This window comes from Thermobia domestica, chromosome 14 (genome assembly GCF_964235325.1).
Source record: "Thermobia domestica chromosome 14, izTheDome1.hap1.1, whole genome shotgun sequence".
Taxonomy (NCBI): Eukaryota; Metazoa; Arthropoda; class Insecta; order Zygentoma; family Lepismatidae; genus Thermobia; species Thermobia domestica.
Window position 1 is genome coordinate 28,692,226 of NC_137467.1, and position 21,956 is coordinate 28,714,181.

Sequence of the window (21,956 nt, forward strand, 5' to 3'; positions counted from 1 at the left end):
ACATCATGGACAAAACTCACACTACCAAATAAAAAAAAAATGCTGACAAGAAATTTTCTGGAGAATGTCGAAAATGAACTTAAAAAGTGCCTAAATTCGCAATAAAGAAAAAACACCGCATTTGAACAATAGTTTTAGCTAACTTAAAATGGATTGAAAAAAGCTATTAAATTGTAATCATACAAAAAGAGAACATTGAAAAATGTTGTAAACTTATTGTTGATCAAATTTTATGTAAAATGTAGCCTATGTAGAAAATTAAATTTTCGAAAAATATGTAAGATGAATATTAAACCTTTCACGATGTACAGTCGAACAAACATATGAAAAATGTGCGAAAGAGTTTGAAAATGTTATGCTACCCTATGTAAACTCAAAATTAACATTTAAAAACCTCATAAATGCAATTTAAACTTTAGTGTAACAAAATTGTAGCAGCTAGGCCATTTAGGCTGGACCCCAGAAATAAACATATGAAAAATGTATAGGCCAAAAAGAGCTGTTGCATATAGGCATGAGTTTAACAAATATTAATAATAGCCCTGCAAACACCTAGGCCTACCAGAAGAAGAGGTGCCATATTTAATCTTTGTTTTGGTTTCAAAAGCCCTTTTTCACTTTGCTATAAACACAACGATTTTTTTGGAGCTATCCTCTGGAAATCTGGAATGGCCCATTTCCATCCAGTTTTGATAGGTCCATAAAACACAAATTTGATGTCATTGTTTGAATGTCATCATAGGCAGGCCAATTAAAACCACTTAGTCCTTTTTTCAAAAATTTAACCTTGCACGATCCTTCATCTGGGAAAGCAATGAATCCCAATTTACCAGTCAAGATCATAGTACACGGTGTAATACGTTTCTAAGCAAGATTCTGCTCTGGTTGGATCAATTTCTCGTGACAAACTTTCACCAGTTGATGATGAAATTAGTTGATCCAAAGCATATTCTCCACTGTCACTATCTATGCACAGACTCTTGACTGGATTGCCAGAGTAGGAGTTTTCCTATTTACTTTCTACATACAAACTAACACCTACTACAGCTACTACTTTCTACAACCAACAGGTTATACTCGTCACATGCGCTAAATAAGCATAAAGTTGCTGCATATTCGAATAAGCATAAATGACTGCTATGTAACTTTGTGACGAAGATAGTCTTCGTCACAAAGTTACATAGCAGTCATTTCCACATTTCTAACTCACTTTTCAGAATAAAATTTTATTTTAAAAAAGTCACGAATTTCCGTGGTAAGATCAAAGTGAATGTATTTTTTCACAGTGTGACAATAATATAAAAACTCATATTAGTTCATAAGTGCCAGTGGGATAGGAAAGTAAAGATATTGACGTTGCCATTACTTATTTATTTATTTTTTTTTTTTTTTTTATATTTTTGATTTGATATTTAGGGTATTTTTGGCCATGTTTCGTATTACCCCGGCCTCCCCTATTTATTTTCTCGAATCACGTACAAAAGTAAAGCATAAATAAATTTCCGAAATAGAAAGAAAGAACCATATTCGAATCTTATGCATTACTTAATATGGGCAAAAAAATTGAATTAGGATTAATATACTACTTGGAACTATATATATATATATATATATATATAGTCAATCAATCATAATTCAAATTTTCTGCCCGTATTGATTAATGGATAAGATTCGAATATATACAAGGAATGAACTGTGGATGGAAGCGAACAGTTGAACTGTTTCGTAATCAGAATAAAACCTCTCTGTAACAAAAGAGGTATACTTGCTCAATAAAAAAGAGTGCATATTAATCATCCCTGGCGCGAGGGAGCCCTAGTTCGATCTCATACCATGAGATTGAGATGAATAATATCATATCCGTGGGGTTTTTCTGGGTTCTCCCATTTCTTTCCACTTCTTATTTCACCGCTTCGCTCATAATCATTTTCTTTAATTAATCATGTGTCGTTTTTAGCCCAAAGGGCTTAACCATGGGACGTAAAAATAGAAATTTCATTTTCAGTAATATCCGTCTCCTTTAGCCTAAAGGTAAGGTTTCATTACTTTTTTTTTTTTTTTTTTTTTAAATGCAGTACAATATTCGGGAGGCATATTTTTACCCGAATTCATATGAATACTCCTATATTGTGTTCTCTCAGGAAGAATACGACTCATTCTTGAGGTTCATTCTCTTTGGATTTAGAGAACGAAAGTTGTATTGTGTGATGAGTTATGAACAAAGATCTTGGTAATAAAGGTAAACTTTCTATCGAACTGGCATTTTGACTGAAGTTGAAAAGCGTCCCCAGATTCATTGGAAAACCATTTGATAACATAAGTTTAAGGGTATATGAAACACTGGAAATGGTGGCGATTGAGGGAATGTATACTAGAGACACAATAAATACAAGAACTGCGTGATTATGAGTTCACTTTTGAACAGGTAATACGAGGGACGGTCAATAAGTTTTTACCCTTAGGTCAGTGAAGGGTTGAGGGAGAAGGGCCAATAGTCTTTCTCTACATAGTCAAGCAAAGTAACGCATTTCTGCAACCGGTCTTTCAGCTTACACAACCCCTCTTTGTAGAAAATGTCACGTTGGCTGGAAAACCAGTGTTCCACTGCAGCATAACCTCCACATCTGAAGAAAAACTCCGTCCTTTCAGAGACTGCTTCAGTTTTGGAAACAAGAAGAAATTGACGGCGCGAGGTCAGGTAAATATGGAGGATGGGGAAGTAATTGGCTCCCTAGGCGTTAGACAAGTTTCATAGTTTCCTGGGCTTTGTGGGCGGGAACATTGTCAACTAATAGGCGAACACCTTTGCTGAGGATGCCACGGTGCTTTTCCTTTAGAGCATCGCGAAGCTTTTCCAGCAAACCTCTGTAATTTGTTCCATTCACATTATGCCCGTAAGTTAGGTAATCCGTAAGAATAATGCCCTTTCAGTCCCAGAAAACTGAAAGCATGATCTTAGCAGAAGGCTGGCCTTTTTAAGGAGTGGGGAGCTGCTATGTTTGCACTGTTGACTCATCGCTTTAGTCTCTGGGTCAAAGTGATATACCCAACATTCATCCATTGTCACGAGACGATCGAAAAAGTTGTTTTCATTGGGTACACAGAGAGCCAACACTTGCGATGCACAATCAGCGCATTGCTGTTTTTGAAAATGAGTGAGTAACCTGGGAACCCACCGTGCGGACACTTCGAATAGGTGCAGGTGATCATGCAAGATAGTGGATACTGAGCTATAGAAAATCTTCAACTTATTAATAATAGTATTTATGGTTATTCGTCTGTCGTTCATCACTAGGAGTTAAACTTTCCTTGAATCATGTCATCATCAATCGCTGAACACTGTCTTCCCTTTCTAGATTCGTCCTCCAAACTCATCCGTTTACATTTCAGCTGTTTCTCCCATGTTTTGAGAGTGCTTAAGGATGGGCACTTCAACATTTTTGAACGTAGAAGCATAAAATTTACACATTAGTCTTATCAGACATTGCCGCATTTCGTACATAATTTGCGTACAAATAGATAAACCATCACTATACGAGGGCAAAATATATTGACCGCACCTCGTAGTTTTTCTTTCTTTCTTCGATGAGTGGTTCTTTTGGTATCTAATAGTCAAGAAGCTATAGCAGAAAGTATATTACATATAATGTTTATAGTGTGCTGGCTTCTTATTTCTCCTTGTAGATGATGGGGTTGTATTTTTTTGTTTATTTATTTATTTCTTTAAATTTTAATATTTTTATATAAGTTATGCGTTTATTTACTACAATTAATGTAAATTAATATTTATCAAATGTTGTTTACAGGGTCGTATGAATGTAAATTATGCCTTACGTTGCATAACAATGAGGGAAGCTACTTGGCCCATACTCAGGGCAAGAAGCATCAAGCGAATTTGGCAAGAAGAGCAGCGAAAGAAGCAAAAGAATCACCGGCACAGGTACACTTTACCCTTTTAGATCTTTTGTATAATAGTTTGTAATTTGAAGGGCACTTTCCGATGCGGTAGATATGGAGAAAGTTCCTAGATTTGAATACAGTAAAATCTTCCTTAACGAGTACCTCCATAATACGGACTAACTTTTTTTCCCCCGGCATATATATGCTAACAGAATACCCGTTGCTCGCACGGGGAGAATACGTTTCGTTTTGGACACAAAGGGTTGAATTTGTATTTAAACAGTATCGGAAGTGTCACTGTTTGTCTCAGTGATCCGAAGACTATGGATTCAACACTAATATAAGTCATTTTCGATTACCAGTACACACTAGGGTAAAGAGGCACATAAGGGATTCGAGAAGCAGTAACCCATAGTCTCTTTTTTATTTATGTACATAAAAATAAGGTGAAAGTAACTAACAGAACTATCACAGAAGTACGAGTTATTTTATTGTTTATTTTTTAAAAAAATCAACGTTGGTTGTCAAACATTTTACAGTAGGTTATACTAATTTTGATCATTACATCCAAATTAGTTAATCTGAAAACATACACAAAAAGCATATAAGTAAAGATTCATATGTTCTCATTACGTGTTGGTAAGCATCTACGTACCAACTTAATTTTTTTCTTTAATCCAGTCTGTAATATTTGTCTTGAAATATTTTTTTCTTTTAATATATATACACTTAATCTTATTTAGAGCCCCGAATTAGAGAGTTCTGCAGTTCACAAGAAGTACATTGTAAACTTCGTAAGTTGTCTTTAATTGAATATTAGCTCTAAGCTATTTTTTTGTTCTTACAGCCTGCTCCAGAAAAACCACGTGTTGAGCCGAAGAAGTTCGTGAAAATTGGGAGACCTGGTTATCGTGTCACAAAGCAGAGAGATCCAGAAACTGGCCAGCAAAGCTTGTTGTTTCAAATTGACTATCCAGGTGAGAAATGTCGATTTTCTTGATAAAGTTGGTCTTGATAAGATTTGTACTTGATTAGCTATATTACGAATCTAATTTTTGAGCATTATTTGATACTGTAACTGAAAATGAGCTTTTTCGTCAGTTATGTACTGTACGAGGGACAGTCAAAAAGATTCCTGAATTTCATTGTAACTATTTATTACCACAATATAAGAACACGTTCACTTAATCGCGTTCAAAATAGGCCTCTTGAGAACATATACACTTGTTCCCACTGCTCCTGCTATTGCTGGAAACAACACTGAAAGTCCTGTTTTGGTATATTCCGAAGTTCAGCCGTCACGTTGGTTTGGATGTCTTCTGCGGTGGCAAAACGGTTACCTTTTAGGCCCTTCTTGATCTTGGGAAGAGCCAGAAATCCGCTGGTGCCAAATCCGGTGGATAGGGCGGCTGGTAGAGGAGGGAATGTTCGTTTCTGCGAGCCATTTTGCAACGTAGAAGACATCCAAACCAACACTACGGCTGAACTTCGGAACATACCAAGACAGAACTTTCAGCGTTGTTTCCAGCAATGGCCCTAGCGGTGGAACAAGTGCGTCTTTTCAAGGAGTCTATTTTGAACGCGATTAAGTGAATGTGTACCTATATTGTGGTAATAAATAGTTACAATGAAATTCCAGAAACTTTTTGACTGACTCTCGTATTTATGAAAACTTAAAAATACATTTTGTAACTTTTAAAATTAGTATTAAAGTAATCAAACATGTGTTGGTAATGGAGCTTCATTTGGTTGCATCATTGGTAGACTATGGAATTTTAGATTACCGTCTTTAATTATGAGTGCTCAGCGTATTCTGTACTTTATTAGGATCTCACTTAGAGTAGGTTCACGTTTCATATACCCACCGTGTAGGAAATATATGTTGAACTCCAGTCATATCAATTGCTTAATGATACAATAGGATGTATATCCGATAATTGTAGAACATCCTTCTCTGAGCATCCATTAAATGAAACAGAAGCACTCCCTACATGGTTCATATCCCACGACAAGCAGTAGTTCCTCGTCTCATATGTCCTCGATACGTGAAGAGGAAAAATGTTTTATTTATTTATTATCTTGCTGTGACCAGAACATTTCCGTACATGAATCTTGAAAATACTTGACATCTTCTGCAATAAAATTTGCATGAAAGACCACAGAGACCTGTCAAGAAACAACAGTTACGTAAGGAACTCTGTGACTATTGTCTCACATGCGATATCATGGTACTCGTATTGGATATCTTGTGACGTACTGTCAAAGTGAACCTCACAAAGTGCTAATTCCAGCATCAAGTATATTTCCTTTGCAGGATACGTAACAATGGCCATCATATTTCTCGAATGTCTAGCTACTTATGTTAGGATAGTACATGTAGTTCATACAATTATTACCAACGTTAATATATATGTACAAGCCCAGGTCCAAATATAAACACAAGACAAGGATAAAAATGCAGTCACTCAACCGTTCTATATAAAACCACAGATTCGCATAAAGTACATGGGACGAGATTGGAATTCTGACTGGGGTTGTTAATTCTGAAAGAAACCCAAACTCTCTCTGCTGGTCCTTGTGGCTAATGCGTGTGTGCTTTTGGAGCATGGCGTCGGGTTTGGTTCTCTGTGGGGTAGACCCTTGAATTTTGAACTTATTATGGTGGTAAACTGGAAATTCACTCGTCTCATACAGACTCGGTGCTGGGAAGGGACGCTAAACTGCAACCAATCAAATCAATTCTTAAAATAACGTAAATTTATTAATCAGTTTCAAAATATTAATACTAACTCGAACTGGAACTAGCACTTAAATAAATAAAAGAATAACGAATAATAAGCACACTAGAATCAAACTAATGACTATAAACGACATATAACGAAATAAGAGGAAGTTTTCATTTCTTCGACTCCAAGTAAACAAGAAAGCAAAGTTGACTTCACTAAATAATAGACCAAAACATCGTGACAGGTTGTTATCTGCTTTATTGGCAGCTGTTATCTGAAACTTCTATATAGTAAAAGTTCTGAACGTTGCCTTGTCTGTTAAAGATAAAAAAGATTTTTACCACAAACTATCCTGGTCATATGTATAGTTCAGTTTGAAAGTAGCGACTGTAAAAACTTTATATGAAAGATGTAAATTCGCGGACGATGAGACACTACGAGGTGGTATCAAAAAGGTTCGAGACTAGTTCTGTTTACAAGAAAGTACTTTATTTATCTATGCTTATACACTTATCATCTTCAAAATAGTCAACTTGTAAAGCAATACAGCGCCCCCAGCATTTCTGCCACTTCTAAAATGTGTCCTGAAAGTTTTCTTTTCGAAGCATATCAAGCACCTTCTGCAATTTATCTATGTTTACACACTTATCTTCAAAATAGTCAACTTGTAAAGCAATACAGCGCCCCCAGCATTTCTGCCACTGCTGAAATGTGTCCTGGAAGTCTTCTTTTCGAAGCATATCAAGCACCTTCTGCAATTTATCTATGTTTACACACTTATCTTCAAAATAGTCAACTTGTAAAGCAATACAGCGCCCCCAGCATTTCTGCCACTGCTGAAATGTGTCCTGGAAGTCTTCTTTTCGAAGCATATCAAGCACCTTCTGCAATTTATCTATGTTTACACACTTATCTTCAAAATAGTCAACTTGTAAAGCAATACAGCGCCCCCAGCATTTCTGCCACTGCTGAAATGTGTCCTGGAAGTCTTCTTTTCGAAGCATATCAAGCACCTTCTGCAATTTATCTATGTTTACACACTTATCTTCAAAATAGTCAACTTGTAAAGCAATACAGCGCCCCCAGCATTTCTGCCACTGCTGAAATGTGTCCTGGAAGTCTTCTTTTCGAAGCATATCAAGCACCTTCTGCAATTTATCTATGTTTACACACTTATCTTCAAAATAGTCAACTTGTAAAGCAATACAGCGCCCCCAGCATTTCTGCCACTGCTGAAATGTGTCCTGGAAGTCTTCTTTTCGAAGCATATCAAGCACCTTCTGCAATTTATCTATGTTTACACACTTATCTTCAAAATAGTCAACTTGTAAAGCAATACAGCGCCCCCAGCATTTCTGCCACTTCTAAAATGTGTCCTGGAAGTTTTCTTTTCGAAGCATATCAAGCACCTTCTGCAATTTATCTATGTTTACACACTTATCTTCAAAATAGTCAACTTGTAAAGCAATACAGCGCCCCCAGCATTTCTGCCACTGCTGAAATGTGTCCTGGAAGTCTTCTTTTCGAAGCATATCAAGCACCTTCTGCAATTTATCTATGTTTACACACTTATCTTCAAAATAGTCAACTTGTAAAGCAATACAGCGCCCCCAGCATTTCTGCCACTGCTGAAATGTGTCCTGGAAGTCTTCTTTTCGAAGCATATCAAGCACCTTCTGCAATTTATCTATGTTTACACACTTATCTTCAAAATAGTCAACTTGTAAAGCAATACAGCGCCCCCAGCATTTCTGCCACTGCTGAAATGTGTCCTGGAAGTCTTCTTTTCGAAGCATATCAAGCACCTTCTGCAATTTATCTATGTTTACACACTTATCTTCAAAATAGTCAACTTGTAAAGCAATACAGCGCCCCCAGCATTTCTGCCACTGCTGAAATGTGTCCTGGAAGTCTTCTTTTCGAAGCATATCAAGCACCTTCTGCAATTTATCTATGTTTACACACTTATCTTCAAAATAGTCAACTTGTAAAGCAATACAGCGCCCCCAGCATTTCTGCCACTGCTGAAATGTGTCCTGGAAGTCTTCTTTTCGAAGCATATCAAGCACCTTCTGCAATTTATCTATGTTTACACACTTATCTTCAAAATAGTCAACTTGTAAAGCAATACAGCGCCCCCAGCATTTCTGCCACTGCTGAAATGTGTCCTGGAAGTCTTCTTTTCGAAGCATATCAAGCACCTTCTGCAATTTATCTATGTTTACACACTTATCTTCAAAATAGTCAACTTGTAAAGCAATACAGCGCCCCCAGCATTTCTGCCACTGCTGAAATGTGTCCTGGAAGTCTTCTTTTCGAAGCATATCAAGCACCTTCTGCAATTTATCTATGTTTACACACTTATCTTCAAAATAGTCAACTTGTAAAGCAATACAGCGCCCCCAGCATTTCTGCCACTGCTGAAATGTGTCCTGGAAGTCTTCTTTTCGAAGCATATCAAGCACCTTCTGCAATTTATCTATGTTTACACACTTATCTTCAAAATAGTCAACTTGTAAAGCAATACAGCGCCCCCAGCATTTCTGCCACTGCTGAAATGTGTCCTGGAAGTCTTCTTTTCGAAGCATATCAAGCACCTTCTGCAATTTATCTATGTTTACACACTTATCTTCAAAATAGTCAACTGTAAAGCAATACAGCGCCCCCAGCATTTCTGCCACTGCTGAAATGTGTCCTGGAAGTCTTCTTTTCGAAGCATATCAAGCACCTTCTGCAATTTATCTATGTTTACACACTTATCTTCAAAATAGTCAACTTGTAAAGCAATACAGCGCCCCCAGCATTTCTGCCACTGCTGAAATGTGTCCTGGAAGTCTTCTTTTCGAAGCATATCAAGCACCTTCTGCAATTTATCTATGTTTACACACTTATCTTCAAAATAGTCAACTTGTAAAGCAATACAGCGCCCCCAGCATTTCTGCCACTGCTGAAATGTGTCCTGGAAGTCTTCTTTTCGAAGCATATCAAGCACCTTCTGCAATTTATCTATGTTTACACACTTATCTTCAAAATAGTCAACTTGTAAAGCAATACAGCGCCCCCAGCATTTCTGCCACTGCTGAAATGTGTCCTGGAAGTCTTCTTTTCGAAGCATATCAAGCACCTTCTGCAATTTATCTATGTTTACACACTTATCTTCAAAATAGTCAACTTGTAAAGCAATACAGCGCCCCCAGCATTTCTGCCACTGCTGAAATGTGTCCTGGAAGTCTTCTTTTCGAAGCATATCAAGCACCTTCTGCAATTTATCTATGTTTACACACTTATCTTCAAAATAGTCAACTTGTAAAGCAATACAGCGCCCCCAGCATTTCTGCCACTGCTGAAATGTGTCCTGGAAGTCTTCTTTTCGAAGCATATCAAGCACCTTCTGCAATTTATCTATGTTTACACACTTATCTTCAAAATAGTCAACTTGTAAAGCAATACAGCGCCCCCAGCATTTCTGCCACTGCTGAAATGTGTCCTGGAAGTCTTCTTTTCGAAGCATATCAAGCACCTTCTGCAATTTATCTATGTTTACACACTTATCTTCAAAATAGTCAACTTGTAAAGCAATACAGCGCCCCCAGCATTTCTGCCACTGCTGAAATGTGTCCTGGAAGTCTTCTTTTCGAAGCATATCAAGCACCTTCTGCAATTTATCTATGTTTACACACTTATCTTCAAAATAGTCAACTTGTAAAGCAATACAGCGCCCCCAGCATTTCTGCCACTGCTGAAATGTGTCCTGGAAGTCTTCTTTTCGAAGCATATCAAGCACCTTCTGCAATTTATCTATGTTTACACACTTATCTTCAAAATAGTCAACTTGTAAAGCAATACAGCGCCCCCAGCATTTCTGCCACTGCTGAAATGTGTCCTGGAAGTCTTCTTTTCGAAGCATATCAAGCACCTTCTGCAATTTATCTATGTTTACACACTTATCTTCAAAATAGTCAACTTGTAAAGCAATACAGCGCCCCCAGCATTTCTGCCACTGCTGAAATGTGTCCTGGAAGTCTTCTTTTCGAAGCATATCAAGCACCTTCTGCAATTTATCTATGTTTACACACTTATCTTCAAAATAGTCAACTTGTAAAGCAATACAGCGCCCCCAGCATTTCTGCCACTGCTGAAATGTGTCCTGGAAGTCTTCTTTTCGAAGCATATCAAGCACCTTCTGCAATTTATCTATGTTTACACACTTATCTTCAAAATAGTCAACTTGTAAAGCAATACAGCGCCCCCAGCATTTCTGCCACTGCTGAAATGTGTCCTGGAAGTCTTCTTTTCGAAGCATATCAAGCACCTTCTGCAATTTATCTATGTTTACACACTTATCTTCAAAATAGTCAACTTGTAAAGCAATACAGCGCCCCCAGCATTTCTGCCACTGCTGAAATGTGTCCTGGAAGTCTTCTTTTCGAAGCATATCAAGCACCTTCTGCAATTTATCTATGTTTACACACTTATCTTCAAAATAGTCAACTTGTAAAGCAATACAGCGCCCCCAGCATTTCTGCCACTGCTGAAATGTGTCCTGGAAGTCTTCTTTTCGAAGCATATCAAGCACCTTCTGCAATTTATCTATGTTTACACACTTATCTTCAAAATAGTCAACTTGTAAAGCAATACAGCGCCCCCAGCATTTCTGCCACTGCTGAAATGTGTCCTGGAAGTCTTCTTTCGAAGCATATCAAGCACCTTCTGCAATTTATCTATGTTTACACACTTATCTTCAAAATAGTCAACTTGTAAAGCAATACAGCGCCCCCAGCATTTCTGCCACTGCTGAAATGTGTCCTGGAAGTCTTCTTTTCGAAGCATATCAAGCACCTTCTGCAATTTATCTATGTTTACACACTTATCTTCAAAATAGTCAACTTGTAAAGCAATACAGCGCCCCCAGCATTTCTGCCACTGCTGAAATGTGTCCTGGAAGTCTTCTTTTCGAAGCATATCAAGCACCTTCTGCAATTTATCTATGTTTACACACTTATCTTCAAAATAGTCAACTTGTAAAGCAATACAGCGCCCCCAGCATTTCTGCCACTTCTAAAATGTGTCCTGGGAGTTTTCTTTTCGAAGCATATCAAGCACCTTCTGCAATTTATCTATGTTTACACACTTATCTTCAAAATAGTCAACTTGTAAAGCAATACAGCGCCCCCAGCATTTCTGCCACTTCTAAAATGTGTCCTGGAAGTCTTCTTTTCGAAGCATATCAAGCACCTTCTGCAATTTATCTATGTTTACACACTTATCTTCAAAATAGTCAACTTGTAAAGCAATACAGCGCCCCCAGCATTTCTGCCACTGCTGAAATGTGTCCTGGAAGTCTTCTTTTCGAAGCATATCAAGCACCTTCTGCAATTTATCTATGTTTACACACTTATCTTCAAAATAGTCAACTTGTAAAGCAATACAGCGCCCCCAGCATTTCTGCCACTGCTGAAATGTGTCCTGGAAGTCTTCTTTTCGAAGCATATCAAGCACCTTCTGCAATTTATCTATGTTTACACACTTATCTTCAAAATAGTCAACTTGTAAAGCAATACAGCGCCCCCAGCATTTCTGCCACTGCTGAAATGTGTCCTGGAAGTCTTCTTTTCGAAGCATATCAAGCACCTTCTGCAATTTATCTATGTTTACACACTTATCTTCAAAATAGTCAACTTGTAAAGCAATACAGCGCCCCCAGCATTTCTGCCACTTCTAAAATGTGTCCTGGAAGTTTTCTTTTCGAAGCATATCAAGCACCTTCTGCGATTCGCTTTCTCAGACGCCTTAAAAGCTGACAGTAGAACTCACTATTGACGGTCCGGCCTCTGGAGACGAGTTCTTGATTCACAATGCCGCGAATGTCGAAAAAGAAAATGAGCATGCATTTGGTCCAGCTGCGGATCTACCCCGCCTTTTGTCGGCCGTGGAATGATGAGCTCTTCCACTATGAAGAATGTTGATTTGTCTCAGGGTCGTACACGTACACCCAAGTTTCGTCACCGGTAATGATCTTCGATATGAAGGGGAGGGGTCATTCGCGGCATGCTGACGGAGTTCTTGGCAGATTTTGACGCAGTGTTCCTTCTGATACTCCTGGATCAACACCCTGGGTATGACGCTTCGACAATTACAGTAGTGGTATAGATTGTTCTCCGACGATCCCCGTACACATGTTGCTGAATGGTTTCAACATTTTCGGGTATTGTGCTCGTTGAAGGTCGTCCTGATCTCTCGTTGTTATCCAGTAATGTTCTTCCGCTCTTGAAGCGTGCGTGCCACTCCAAACCCTTCGAACGACTCATTGTAGCATCGCAGTACATTTGCCGAATCATGTCAAGCGTCTCTGTGGCGGATTAGCCCAGTTTCACACACAATTTCACGTTCCCTCGTTGTTTTAACTTACTGTCCTTAGTGAAGTCGCAGACGTGGTAACAAACGGTCAGAATAGCATCAGCTGTACAGCTCCCGATGTCTCTTAGCATACTCACTTATGAAGGTCGATGTTACCTGTACCTGTGCGTGCAGTCTTGCACTACCATCTGTTGGAATGTTGCAGAACTAGTCTCGAAACTTTGATACCATCTCGTACTTGGATATTTTATTTGCATCAATTTCTTATTCCCAAATCCGGCTTAGCACAAACCTAAATATAATATATTTTTTTTATGTACATAAAGTCCTTTTGTTTCATTTTAATTTATTTTACGTTTTTCAGAAATCGCCGAAGGCGTAGGTCCAAGACATCGTTTTATGTCAGCATACGAGCAGAAAGTGGAGCCACCAGACAGGAAATGGCAGTATCTTCTTTTTGCTGCAGAACCATATGAGACGATTGCTTTTAAAGTAAGTTGATAATATAAATTCTCATGAAAATTAGTAATGTAATGCATGTAACAAAATTTGTGTGTCTTATATAACAGCTGATTCTTTACCCGTTGAATTTAATGTTTTAAAATTATTACTATGATTATTGTTTGTGTCATAAGTATTGTTTTTTGTGTTTTCTCAGAGGGCAAAGTAAGAAAGAAAACAAGCAACTTCAAAGACTTAACTATATACAAGAATGAGCTCATTCGTGGCTAAGCGGTTGACGTACTCGCCTTTGGCGTGGAAGACCCGGATTCGATTCCCGGTGGGAGCTCATGTTCGGATCCCACATTAAACTGTAGGTCCACGTCTCATATAGCCTCGCTGCTGAAAGGGACGCTGAACTAGAGGTCAATTCAAATCAAATTATACACAAGATTAACAATGAAATGGGTGGATTAGGTTGGCACAGTGGTTAACATAGCAGCATGAAAGCGGACGCTCCTGTATCCCTTCTACATATGTCTTCTTAATTTGAGCCAAACAGGGAGTAAGTGCAGAAGTGAACATGAACGCTATCGAGATGTGAGCTGTACTAGAAGCGACAAAATTGAGAATCCTTCCAATTATGCGCTGCGAATTATAAGATTTTTGATTTAAATACTTTTTGCCAGGGAAAAATTTCCTAATGGAGTGAACTCAAAAGCGCTTTGAATAGAGTACAGGGCTCATAGTGGTCTGGTCTCTTGTATATAGTTGAAAAGTGACCAAAAACACACGAAAAAGTGACCAAAATCTCATCATGCCCCTTTTTTCCTTTGTCAATTTATCCATCATCTCTCTCTTTGTTGTTTCATCTTTTCTTCTTTACTTCTTTTTGAGCTTCCTTCTTTTTTAGGATTTCTAAGTATGCTTTGTAGTTACGGTAAGCAGACTTAGCAGATGTAAGAAGCTTCTGAGTAAGTGGAACCAGTTCTGGCCTATTTCCGAATTTCTTCATCCCAGACATTATATTGAACTTAGCATTGAGAGTTCTCAAAGCCATGAAATATTCAAATTCATCACCTACTCTTAAGAACATACAAGAAGCATAACACGACGAATATGATAGACCATACAAACACACATACACAACGTTGAGCGGAGCGTTAACTGTTACGAGAGAAAACTAAAAGACTATTATGATAGAAGAAAGAATAGACACAGAACAGTTCTCAACCCCACCATGAGAGCTTAAACATCCACCAACCATCCACTGTACTTTAGAAAGAATAAAAGCTGAAATGAGAATAAAACTGACTGTTTCACATGTGGCAGCAAGTACTGAAGCTTTCAGAAGAGTAATGAGTAACAAGTTTCTGCCGTTTTCCATTTTTCGTAGAAAACTACCAAAGCAAAACATTAATTACACGAGAAAGCCACTTTACCTCGCAAAAGAGTAACTTTTAGTGACAAAGGACCTCGCACTTTTCTTATGGAAAGTGGCTTTCGGCTAATGTTGTTGAAACTTCGCTGGTTGATAGTCCTTAACATGTGGATCAAAAGTCTCAATGGGCACAAAGACCGAAATCCACTCCTTCCCCTCCCAAAAACCGCCTCCAAGTAGCTGGGGGAGGGGGATTGAACTGATTTCAGCATGTAAAACAATTTGTTGTTTTAATCAACTCAACAAGGACCCCAAACAACCACATGTTAGACTATCAAATTACCCCACTTGACACCGCCCTTTACCCCCCACATATCCCCCCCCCGCGAATTACCTTACGGATGTTCCATATTACTGTAGTTTATAGTTGCGCGTATGTGTTGAAATACCTACAGTTTTGGTCTCACCGACGATATAATGGGTTTCACGTATCGCTGATTACGAATCTGAGGTGAGAGTTCTAGAATTCAAGAGGAGGATCAATATGGCGGGTCAAAAACACGAAACTCCTGAATGTAGCCACAAATAGCTGTTTACTAGGGTATTTTGGGTCGTTGGTTACGAATCTGAGGTCAAAATTCTTGAATTCAAGATCGCAGATCCAATATGGTCGATAAAAACGTCGAAGCCACAAATCGTAGTAGACTAGAGTGTTTTTAGATCGCTGTTTAAGTACGCAACATTCCTTGATACTTCAGCCACCATGTAGAATTATTCTGCACTTTTGCCGTTTACCAAAACCCACCACAGATATCTTAATGCTGAACGGTGTTAAAATAATTCATCAATTATCTGTTCATTATTTTCATCATTTCGGTTTGCAGCATCTAATGTGGTACTTAGCAATGAGTCATCGCGATATCTAATATTCTGTAAATGTCGTGCATGGCCTAAATACCGCAAGACACTTGAAACGTGCGCACATGTACCTAATGTACGAGCACCGCTTTGACATGTACAGTAGTAACCTTGAATAACATTTTGATCATAATCCTGGTCATCTTCATCATTGGCTACATATGCTATGAAAACTTGATGCTTAGTTGCATTGCGGAACCTTGAGTAGAGACGTATGCGCAGGAATCCCGGTTCAGTTACGTTTTCGTCAAGCTGGAATTGCTCATCGTTATCTCGTATTAGTTTATCTTCGACGTAAGAGGATGAGAGATCTACTTGATATGTGCCTACAGTCAAATCTTGTAAGTAGTTTAAGTTAAGTACAGGGAAATCAATTAGGCCTTGATCATTCAGCGGTACCCATTGACCGTTCCTTCTAATAAGATTATCTACCTCCACTCTTGCTTTAACAACGTTCGGCATGATTGACCTATTTCTCATTTCTCTAGCTAATTCAATGGTTGCATCTTGCATGAAAATAACGGTATGGTATCTGTTCAAAATAGCTCCAGCTATGCGAAAGAAACTATTCAGTTTCTTTGCATGTTGCAGATTGAACGTTTGTGCTAGAAAATTAAAAACAGATCTTAGATGCCCGTTTCTTGCCTCGACTATCCATCGACTTTTAGTAACTAGTCGAGAAGTATTCGCATCTTCTGTTGATAGTTGTCTTTCACGTGGTGGTAGGAGTGCGGGCATTCTATGGTCAATTCCTAAATATTCCAGTAAAGGAATTGCATCGCGGTATCCTCTGTCTACTAACACAATGACCAGGATTATGATCAAAATGTTGTTCAAGGTTACTACTGTACATGTCAAAGCGGTGCTCGTACATTAGGTACATGTGCGCACGTTGCAAGTGTCTTGTGGTATTTAGGCCATGCACGACATTTACAGAATATTAGATATCCCGTAAGTACCACATTAGACGCTGCAAACCGAAATGATGAAAATAATGAACAGATAATTGATGAATTATTTTAACACCGTTCAGCATTAAGATATCTGTGGTGGGTTTTGGTAAACGGCAAGGGTGCAGAATAATTCTACATGGTGGCTGAAGTATCAAGGAATGTTGCGTATTTAAACAGCGATCTAAAAACACTCTAGTCTACTACGATTTGTGGCTTCGACGTTTTTATCCACCATATTGGATCTGCGATTTTGAATTCAAGAATTTTGACCTCAGATTCGTAACCAACGACCCAAAATACCCTAGTAAACAGCTATTTGTGGCTACATTCAGGAGTTTCGTGTTTTTGACCCGCCATATTGATCCTCCATCTTGAATTCTAGAACTCTCACCTCAGATTCGTAATCAGCGATACGTGAAACCCATTATATCGTCGGTGAGACCAAAACTGTAGGTATTTCAACACATACGCGCAACTATAAACTACAGTAATATGGAACATCCGTAAGGTAATTCGCGGGGAGGGATATGTGGGGGGTAAAGGGCGGTGTCAAGTGAGGTAATTTGATAGTCTAACATGTGGTTGTTTGGGGTCCTTGTTGAGTTGATTAAAACAACAAATTGTTTTACATGCTGAAATCAGTTCAAACCCCCCAGCTACTTGGAGGCGGTTTTTGGGGGGGAAGGAGTGGATTTCGGTCTTTGTACCCATTGAGACTTTTGATCCACATGTTAAGAACTATCAACCAGCGAAGTTTCAACAACATTAGTCGAAAGCCACTTTCCATAAGAAAATTGCGAGGTCCTTTGGAAAAAGTAACTTTTAGTGACCAACTTGAAATAAAAGTAACTTTTAGTTTAAAAAAGAAAGAAAAAAAAAAAGGTGACTCGCTATGAGCCCTGAGAGTACAGTGACAGTACAGAAACACTGGTTTCACGCTATGATTATTGGGTGAATGTGTATGACCAATATGTTGTAAAGAAATGACAGTACGGAAAAACTGGTGTCACACTATGATAATTGGGTGAATGTGTATGACCAATATGCTGTAAAGAAATGTTAGTACAGAAAAACTGGTTTCACTAAAATGGAATATTGCTCACCTATCTGGAAAATGGTAGCTCCCACAACCCTATCCTTGCTAAACTCAGTTCTAAACTTCTTCCTTGCAATAGTACCTTTCAGACTACCTCGCACACGTGCGAAGACAAAACACAAACTGGTACAAACACTAAATATTTTAACTACCTGATGCTCGTCATAAAATCAGTGATCTCAAATTTGTTTATAAGCTTACACATGACTAACTCTCAGAATTGTATTTTCGAATTCCATTCAAACAAACACGTAACCCTTATAGTTCGACCTAAACTTTCGATAGTTAACGTTCTCTTTTCTACAGACACGTTGAAAAGGAATGAAAGTACAAATAAAATCACTCTGTGATAATTGCGTGAATGCGTGTAACGAATATGTTGAAAAGTGATAACAGTACTGTAAAATTTGCTTCACACTATGTTAATGCGTGAATGTGTATGACAGATTTATTAACATAAAATGGCAGTACAGAAAAACTGATTTCTCGCTGTGATAATTGCGTGGATATGTATGACAAATATGTTGAAAAGGAGAAAATAGGTGTAGTTTTTGTATCACACAAGTAATTTGCACACATTATTTGTCGTTTTGTATTTCACAACAAAACGATTCTTTCTTTTTCGGATTCTGTAGAATACAGAAATAATAAATTACCCCAACTTAATGTTGCAATCAATTGTCGCAATATTGTGAAGCGCGAAAGAACATACTGTATCATGGTTCACACAAACCTTGAAAGTCAGGGAAATACTTCAAAATATGTCGAGAATCAGGGAAATTGTTATATTTTTCTCAGAAGAGTCACAGGAAATTCAATCAGATTTCATTCAAGTGATGCTAACAAGTATTAGAGTTGCTTACAGAATATATGAACAACATTTCTAATGCAGATTCGGAACTAAGATTTAAAAAAAAAAAAAAAAAAAAAAAGGTTAAAAATATTATTTTGAGACTAAATTATGGTATATGGTTATTTGTTTATGTTTGACTGTATTTAAAATGGCGAGTTATTACGTTAGTATATAATTATTGTTTGGTATTAATGTTGTATTGCAAATACAGGAAGATTGACTCACAATGAATATTTAAGTAAGCTTACACTGTATTAAAGAAAAGGGGGAGGGGAGAGAGCGTTTATACAGTTGCTGTGGTAATGGTGGAGGTCGATTAAAAAAAAAAATAAAATAAAATAAACCCACCATAAATGATTATGTTCGTGAAGTCGCGAGTCAGAAAATTTACATAGTCATGAAAAGTCTGAGAAATTAATGCCAGAGTTTCAGTGTGAACCATGTATATGCCAAATAGAAAGCCTAGAAGTAACAAACTAGAGTAAATATCCGGACATCATAGGGTCTCACTTGTTAATTGATATGTGTATCTCTTATCCCAGGATACTACATTGTCACTGCTATTAGAAAAGTCCTTGATTCGATCGCATATAGTGTGGTCTTATGGTAGAAAATGCCGTGTTCAGAGATTTTCAATGACTTTTTTTTTTTTTTTTCATTTTCATTTTCATTTCATGTTACAGGTCTATCGTCATTTAGTATTCACTTGTATTTGTCATTAGTCATCTTTAGCCTAAAGAGCATAACTACAGACCGTGAGCTATTCAAAATCAGATTAATCACATTTTTCTTCCTAAAGGGAAATACTACGAATTGGATTGGTAATGATTTGGAGTATTTTACAAGTAGTCTGTGTGCCAGTATTCGCAGAATACAAACAATAAATGCAAACTGTAGTTAACAGTGTATTTTTTATACATGTTCACAGTAGCCTATTTAGAGGGAGCTATCGGTCTCAAGCTCCCTCTCCCCCCACCAAATAAATTTGTTAGTTTTTCGCATTCCACATACAACAATAATCCTTCCTACCCTTTTCTAACAATTCCAAAAGGAAAATATAATTGCTTATTCATGTGTTGTGCATAGTCCCCCCCCCCCCCCCCACCTTCCCTCCGAACAAAATCCTAAATATGCCAATGCATTTTTAGTAGATAAACAAAGACAATCTGTTTCAGCAGAATAATAACTACCAGTTATTATTAGCAACATATGACATACTATATAACGTCACAAAAATTCGTTTTTCTCGAAAACTACGCATATGAATTCATTCTCAAGCATGTCATTTTGTTCAGCGCGATGTGGTCTATCGATTGGTATATGACTCATCTTTCCACAATATTAAACAAAAATTAATAATTTTGGTCTATATTTTATTCAACCATACTATTTTTTGCTAGTGCAATATTGCAAAAATTCATAAGGATATACTTCGGTACCATTTTGATCTTAATAGGCGCCGTGGTTATCATACATAAGTTTTTAAATTTACAGAAAATTTGTTCTCTCAAAAACTACGCATGAAAATTTATTCACTTATCCATATGCTTTTACTCAGCTTAATGGTGTCTGATTGTTGGTATACGAGGTGTGATCAAAAAGTATAGAACCTTTGGTTGGCAAAAGTACATTTATTTGATTTGAAGATCCGAAACACTAATCCCCTTCAAAGTAGTCTCCTTGGCAATCCCCATTTTTCCCCCAGCGTTTCCGCCATCGTTGAAAACACTTCTGGGACGCAGTTTTTGGTGGTGAGCAACCGTGTCGTCACATTCCGCATGATGTCTTCTTTTGACTCAGATCGGATCCCTTTTAGTGGTTTTTCATTTTGGGAAATAATCAAAGGTCATACGGTACCATGTCGATTGAATAGGGAGTCTAACAACACACAGGAATGTTGTATTTGGCGATGAAAGCCTGAATCAGATTTTGCGGACAATCTCCTTATGCCCAAATTCTCGTTCAAAATTGAATGTAGCAGTCCGATTGAGTGGTTTCCGCTTGGATATCGCCAATCCTTGGGCAAAATTTGATGCAATATCGCTGCTCAAGTTTTTCTGTCATTTTACAAAAAAAACGGAAATTCGACGACCATTGACTACACGTCTTCATTCGTTGTCGGCTGCCAGCGACTCACACTTTCTGCGGGCAGAGAACAATACGACTACGCATGAGTGACTGAAGAAAGTCTCCCGCGCTCTATTGGTTTACGTGGGAAAAAATAAGATTCGATACGTGTTGAACACACCTCATGTGTACTTATATTTAGACATTTTTTCGTTAAAATCTAGTAATGTTGCAGAATTTAGAGCTGAGACACATTTATGATCGTACATATACCAGAACAAGAACATGATTACTTTATATTAATTTAATTGTGAACAACTTTCTTTTAACCAAAGAACTTTTTTTTCAGGTACCAAGTCGAGAGGTAGACAAGTCTGAAGGGAAATTTTGGACTCATTGGAATAAAGATACGAAGCAATTTTTCCTTCAGTTCAGTTTCAAAATCGACGCCAAACAGAAGAACCCACCTCCTCCAGCACCAGTTCTTCCACCACCACCTCCAAGACCCCCTGTGCCACCTCCTAATCTCCCTCCTCCTCCACCCATTCCCCCACCAATGATTCCTGCACCCCCACCACCCAGACCTCTTCCGCCTCCTCCACCTGCATCAGCTATTCCTCCTCCTCCTAATTTACCTGCAGGAGTTCCAGTACCCCCACCACCCCCGGCATTCAACCCTGTACCACCTCCACCTCCAAAGATTGTGGTTCCCACGAGTGCAGCCGCAGGAGTTCCAGCACCTCCTCCTCCACCCAAAATAAGTTAAGAATCTTGAGTCCATATAGGGTTGCTGAATATATGTACAGTGCATTGACTTTAATCAGCGATGAAATTTGTCTATATGAAATTCGTCACGTTAAATATTGTAATATGATCAGTGAATACTTCTACAGTATGTGTAACTGCATAATCCAGAATATACATAATTTGTATAATCATAAGTAGCATTTATTTCTGTTTCTCCCTGTTTTCCTACCTTATGTAATAAGACTGAAATGTCAGTGAATCTACGTAGTTTATTTAATAAGACAATATAAGAAAATTGTAATGTCGGGATAGTACTGAAATGATATTTCGTGTGTAAACATCAATACATTATTAAATAAGTGAAAAGATGCCCAAAATTCAATTTCTGAATAAATCTCGTTATACAACAGAAGAAAATAATTGTATTTCGCTTCACAGTTGTGAAGCCATTGTAGAGTTTTAAAGTATGTGAATTGAGTATTGAGTATGAGGAGAGAAATGAAATGAAATCTTTAAG

General features: G+C 37.9%; 1 protein-coding gene across 1 annotated transcript in view; it reads left to right on the plus strand.

The window, feature by feature from the left end:
* Sf3a2 (splicing factor 3a subunit 2) overlaps nucleotides 1-21,633 on the plus strand; it is a 33,480-nt gene extending 11,847 nt beyond the window's left edge. Inside the window, exons 3-6 of the mRNA XM_081737817.1 lie at nucleotides 3,807-3,940; nucleotides 4,748-4,877; nucleotides 13,348-13,475; nucleotides 21,042-21,633. Of these exons, the coding sequence (XP_081593943.1) occupies nucleotides 3,807-3,940; nucleotides 4,748-4,877; nucleotides 13,348-13,475; nucleotides 21,042-21,458 (809 nt within the window). The 3' untranslated portion in view covers nucleotides 21,459-21,633. The remainder of the gene's footprint in view (nucleotides 1-3,806; nucleotides 3,941-4,747; nucleotides 4,878-13,347; nucleotides 13,476-21,041) is intronic.
* Nucleotides 21,634-21,956: the final 323 nt, after the last annotated feature.